General features: G+C 36.7%; 1 protein-coding gene across 1 annotated transcript in view; it reads right to left on the minus strand.

Moving 5' to 3' along the window:
• Positions 1 to 6,262, minus strand: part of LOC106871065 (gelsolin-like protein 2) — a 54,371-nt gene that overhangs the window by 26,262 nt on the left and 21,847 nt on the right. The window contains exons 2-3 of the mRNA XM_014917334.2: positions 5,951 to 6,031; positions 2,473 to 2,546 (exon numbers count right to left, since the gene is read on the minus strand). Of these exons, the coding sequence (XP_014772820.1) occupies positions 2,473 to 2,546; positions 5,951 to 6,031 (155 nt within the window). The remainder of the gene's footprint in view (positions 1 to 2,472; positions 2,547 to 5,950; positions 6,032 to 6,262) is intronic.

Consider the following 6,262-nt stretch of genomic DNA (forward strand, 5'->3'; position numbering starts at 1 on the left):
TTACTGTATAGCACTTTGGGCAAATGTCTTCTACAATAGCCTTAGGCTGACTGAATCCTTGTGAGAGGATTTCATTGATATTAACTGAAAGAAGCCTTGTGTGTGTGTGTGTGTATGTGTGTGTGTGTGTGTGTGTGTGTGTGTGTGTAAATGTATGTAGCACTCACACTCATGATACTGTGGTTTTAATTCCCAGACCAACTGTACATTGTGTTCTTGAGCAAAATGCTTCATTTCACATTGCTTCAGTGCACTCAGCTGTAAATAGGTGATTCTGTGATGGACTAACCTTCCAATCAGGAGGAATATTGGCCTGCTCACCTTAGCCAGCAGAGTGGCATCCTTAAAAAGCTAAAACAATGTGAAATGCATTGTGACCAGTGATGTATAACAATATCCAATAGTCTGGTCGATATCATGATCACATGATATATGTGTGTATGTGCATGTCCATGTGTGTATATGTATTTGTGTCTCTTTATTAAAGACATGTAGGCATGTGGAATTTCATGATGCAACCATAATATACTATAAAGTATGAGAGTATTGTAGTTCACTTGAAGCATTGTGTACAGTTTATAGCAGAGACTCCATCTAAGAAGGAATTGTAATTCCGAAATATCATTGGATATAGATAACCAAATTACAACAGGTATATAGTCCATTTTTTGTTTTATAGTGCATTGTTGTACCATTCTAAACTTTTTATTCTTTACTATAAAATACATAAAAATTTTTTATGAGTCAACACCACATCCTACTGTGTTAGCAGTGCTCTTCACATTATTTTGTTAAGGTTATTTCTACAGAAATTATAGCCAGCACAGAGGCAAGTGTGGGTTAGATGAATGCTGATGAAGTGGAAAAAAACCCCCAAAATATGGCATATACACTCATTACCCATTTTGTCTCTGATCTCATTGTTTACATCGAAAGTTTCAATATGAAATGTTGTAGCAAAATTCAGCACTGGCTATATTTCTGTAGAAATAACCTTGACAAAATATTGTGTCTCTTTCTCTTGACAGAAGTGTGAGGATTGTAAACAATCAGCAACATCATACAAGCAGTGTCATTCTTTTCCAATTTTCAGTGAAAACATGCCTGGTCAAAGGGATATTATATTATCTTGCTTGTAAACAGACGAGGATTAACAACAGGAAGAGCATCCAGACACAGAAAAATCTACTTGGCACTGCATATGTATTATGTCGAGCATTTTCAACTCAAAATTGAGAAGCTAAACAAAACACTATTCATACCCAAAATACTACAATGAAAGCACTTCTGATAACAATAAAACTACAGAACAATATTATTATTACTGAAGATGACCAGTGTTTTCATTAAGATAACTGTTTATAAGAGATATACATACAAAGAGAACTATAACTACTGTGTGGTGTTTAATTTTTATCAAAGAATGTGGGATGGAAACAAGATAGAAAGAGAGAGAAAGAGAGAGAGAGAGGGAGATGGGATAGGAGAAGGAAATGATTTAACATTATCACAAGTGGTTGTTGTTTAGCCTTGGGCTAGTCCTAGTCCTGCAGACATACAATCAAAACTCATTTTCAGTTATAGCAATCTCATTATCTCATTTTTGACCATATTTTCTGGCATACAAGTTGAATTTTTCAGACAAAAAATATGGTAGGATGACTAATACAACAAGATGATTTTCAAGAACTAAAAATTCCATGTGAAATACAGCAGGATTTGGAAAGGTATTGATGATGTCTGAATATTTACACTAAATATGATGCTGACTTGTATACCAGGAGTTAGAGGAATTTTTCTCATTTCAGACCATATTATCAGATGTATCTTCATATTTTCTTCTTTTAAGACAGTAGTGTTCTGTGAGATTTGACTACTTTTTGCAAGTTGAGTGACCATGTATGATCACATAGGAATAACAAAATGATTAGAGGAAATTCATGTTGAAAACATGAAATTCCCTGTTTGTCAACTGGGGAAATGTAGCCAACTTCAGCTGGCCTCTCATGAACACAACTGGAACTGATCTAAATGGAATAACTCCACTTCACCCGTGGTTTTGGCAGTAGAGATTTTCTTTGGGATTTTTTTGTTTACAAAATGAACCGACCATGACATATTCTTTCTTTCAGTTGTAGAGAGGTTTATGTGCCTCCAGCAAATGAGTCTGATGAGTAGTCTATACAACTAAGCACTTTATAGCTCACAGTCCCAAATATTTCATGAGGTGCTTTTGTGTGGCTGTTCAAGTTAAATTTTAGCTCTCATTTCTAGCAATTGTAGGTACTATTTTGCACCCTCATTAATTGATTTTACCTTTTTGGTTTTAATTGCTATAGCCACTTATATTATAATGTATTTAATATATTATCATAATATCTTATTGTATGTTATATATATATATATATATGTATGTATGTATACACACACACATGTATATGGGATAGAGAAATAGAAGAGAGATTCACCTACCTCAATTCTCCAGATCAAGAGACCAACTTCTTTTCCAACATGATGCCAAGCTTCCTCATGTGATGCTGCTTCTTCTGCAGAAGTTAAAGAATAATAGTGTCAAAGTAACAGTTATATATATATATACATATACATATACATATTCAAGGAGTACCCCCAAAATACTGAATTTTGCAATATTATTTTATTCACCTAATTTTACATGCTTGCACTTTTATTGCCTTCAAATTATTCTATTTGAAGCAATTCACCAGTTCAGACTTGTTTTCCACTATTCAAAGCAATTCTAGAACTCTTGCAAAGTGATGGCTTTTAATGCCTTCATTGTTTTGTTCTTCAGCTCTTCCACATCTGCAAAATGTTTTCCATTAAGGACTTTTACCATTTGGAAGAACAAAAAAAAGTTTCAGGGAGCAAGATCAGGTGGGTAAACAGAATCATGCTATTTTTGGTCAAAAACTGTCTTACACTCAAGGCGGTGTATAAAGGTGCATTGTTGTGGTGCCCTCTTTGAAGAGACAATTCGCAGCAGAGTCCCTCAGGGAACTGTACTGAGACCACTACTGTTTCTGGTGACTCTCCCAGACATACTCTCAACCACAGGTGGTCAAGGACTCCGGTGACATCCTAAAACTACAGAAAGACCTGAATGCAATATACAAGTGAGATGATGAATATAATATACAGTTAAATACTGAGTAGTTTCAAGTGTTTTATTATCAGCACACATGCAAAATACACAGGACCAGTGGGTAGTGCAATCCCAGAGTCAGAGCTGGTGGCCTGGGAATCCACACAAGTAATAATGCAAAATTTCATGTGCATATTACTAGGACAGAAACGTTGTGCAGAAGAGTGACAGCAAAGGCAGTGAGCTGGCAGAAACGTTAGCACGCCGGGCGAAATGCTTAGCGGTATTTCGTCTGCCGCTATGTTTTGAGTTCAAATTCTGCTGAGGTCGACTTTGCCTTCCATCCTTTCGGAGTCGATAAATTAAGTACCAGTTATGCACTGGGGTCGATGTAATCGACTTAATCCCTTTGTCCCCTCTATGTTTATCCCCTTGTGGGCAATAAAGAAATAAGAGTAACAGGTTGGATTCTGAGCATTATTCAGAACAAGGAAAAAGGATATCATGCTACTCCTATAGGGGACATTTCTTCTCAGTCTTATTGATTATTGCTCTCAACTGTGATTGCCACAAAGTGTCAAACTAAGAGTGAAACTCAAGGCAATCAAATACACAAAGGAGATTGATTTGTTGCAACAGATGAATTACTAGGAGAGTCTAAAAGAATGGAGACTCTACTCCCTAGAGAGAAAATGCAAAGGATATGCAGTGACACATATATATAGAAGGTCCTAGAGGTCTACTTCCCAACTTTAGGATTGAAAGCTATACCAAACACTGAATTGTACACCACTGTATAGTATCAAAGATTTTGTCTTCTCCTCCTAGAGCAAGGACCCAGTACTGTGACGGCTAAGATTTCAAGGGCTCACAACTTTTCAACACTCTGCCAAACAACCTCAGAGACCTGTGAGGTGTAGTTGTGGATGTTTTCAAAGAATATATGTCAAATTTCTATCTGAGGTACCAGATGAATCGACATTGTAGCAGGAAAGACAAAGAAAAGCAGCTCTGTCTAGCTTGCTATTTCACCAGAAATAGTTCCAGAGAGAAAATCAGGAAGTGAGTGTGAAATAAAAACCAATCACACTAAAGGCAGTACTCCAGCATGGCCACAGCCTCTGGCTGGAATTTAAAAAGAAAAAGAGAGAGACACACACATGTACAAAGAGAGAGAGAACAAGCAACGGTGTATAGGTATATACCAGATAGACACAATGTGTAGATAAATCCTTTCAGGAGAATAAAGTTGCTTTTTGGACCCTACTCCCTTCCTTGGTGTAGCTTCTTTTGTCAGACATTCATGTGGAGCCCCTCTTCTTGGATATCTGGGTCACCAGGACCAACGAACAAGCTGAATTTCCCTCCCATAGGCTCTGTGTGCTGATGCATACTGGATAGTAAGATAGTGTGTAGATCTTGACTGGGTTGCTGTTGGCACTCCGTCGCTTACGACGACGAGGGTTCCAGTTGATCCGATCAACAGAACAGCCTGCTTGTGAAATTAGCATGCAAGTAGCTGAGCACTCCACAGACATGTGTACCCTTAATGTAGTTCTCGGGGATATTCAGCGTGACGCAGTGTGACAAGGCTGACCCTTTGAAATACAGGCACAACAGAAACAGGAAGTAAGAGTGAGAGAAAGTTGTGGTGAAAGAGTACAGCAGGTTTCGCCACCATCCCCTGCCGGAGCCTCGTGGAGCTTTTAGGTGTTTTCGCTCAATAAACAATCACAACGCCTGGTCTGGGAATTGAAACCGCAATTCTATGACCGCGAGTCCGCTGCCCTAACCACTCGGCCATTGCGCCTCCACCTTGACTGGGTAGATAGTGAGATATTGAAAAGACAGACAGATAGCCGGACAAATAGATAGATAAGCTAACAAATAGTATTTAATAGTTGCTTATTCAGAGAAAGAAAGCAACAACAAAACACATCCTTGTGACTTCAAAGGCCAAGATATAGTTATTTATATATCAAATTTACTGAGATTAAAACATTCACACAATTCCCATCAGTGACTTGAACATACAAACTTTGAGTTGACATTTTAACAACTTGCAGCTGCAGCTCTTTGATGATAATGATGAGAATGAAGATGATGTAATCAAATACAATCCTACTCATTTTTACTTGTTTTCTTTAGTATTCAGTTTTTCCCCAATCTTTCTGTGCATGTGAGTCTTTATTTGTTAAAAAAAAAAGTCCATTGCAGTATTGTATATTGTATATACACACATAAAATATACTGCCTTACGTGGCTTACACACACACACAGAGGCTCACATGTTCAGAAATATCTTTGAGACTGTATTGTGTGATGTGTGAACGCGTATATTTAATCGATTTGTCCATACTTAAGACATATCATAAGCTTAACTGGAGAGACTCAATGTAGTCAGTCGACTTACTCAAAATAACAGCCAACGTCTCTCAAACCACACACATGTGTGCACATGCACACTGGGTCATGTAACTGGTGGTATGCTGCCTAAAGTTTTAAAAAAAAATGTAATCATTATAGCTGACTATCTTTGATCACAGGTCTGCTTAACCAAGGGAGATTGAGGGTTAAATAAAGAAATACACACACACACACACACCCAACAAACAGCAAATCAGAGGTCACCAAAATATTTAAGTTAAAATAATACGTTCACACATACCCACACTTTAAATGAACAGAAAGCTACAAACATGCATACATACATACATACATACATACATACATACATATATATACATATATACATGTAAAAAGAAATGAAATACTGGAGAAAACAAAACAGAGTAGGTAAGAAAAGGATGAGAGAACAAGAAAAGTCTATCATTAATCAGCACTTACTTTTGACATCTCTGTCCATGCTGGAGCCAAACAATGCGAGATTAGTGTCTTTCCAGTCATACTGCTTCTGTTTACGAAGTCCTAAAGGAACAAAAAAAAAAAGAAACAAAAAAAAAAAACAGATCAATATTAAGATCAAAAATAAGAGTAATTTTTTTTTTTTAATAAACCAAAAAATATAAAGAAATAAAAAAACATACAAACAGTTAATAATTTTTTACACAGTTTTTGAAATATGTGTTTATGTAATTATTTCAGGACATTTTGTGGACAAAGAGGAGCCATGAAGAAAGAATAGAACAACCACAACAT

This window comes from Octopus bimaculoides, chromosome 5 (genome assembly GCF_001194135.2).
Source record: "Octopus bimaculoides isolate UCB-OBI-ISO-001 chromosome 5, ASM119413v2, whole genome shotgun sequence".
Lineage (NCBI taxonomy): Eukaryota > Metazoa > Mollusca > Cephalopoda > Octopoda > Octopodidae > Octopus > Octopus bimaculoides.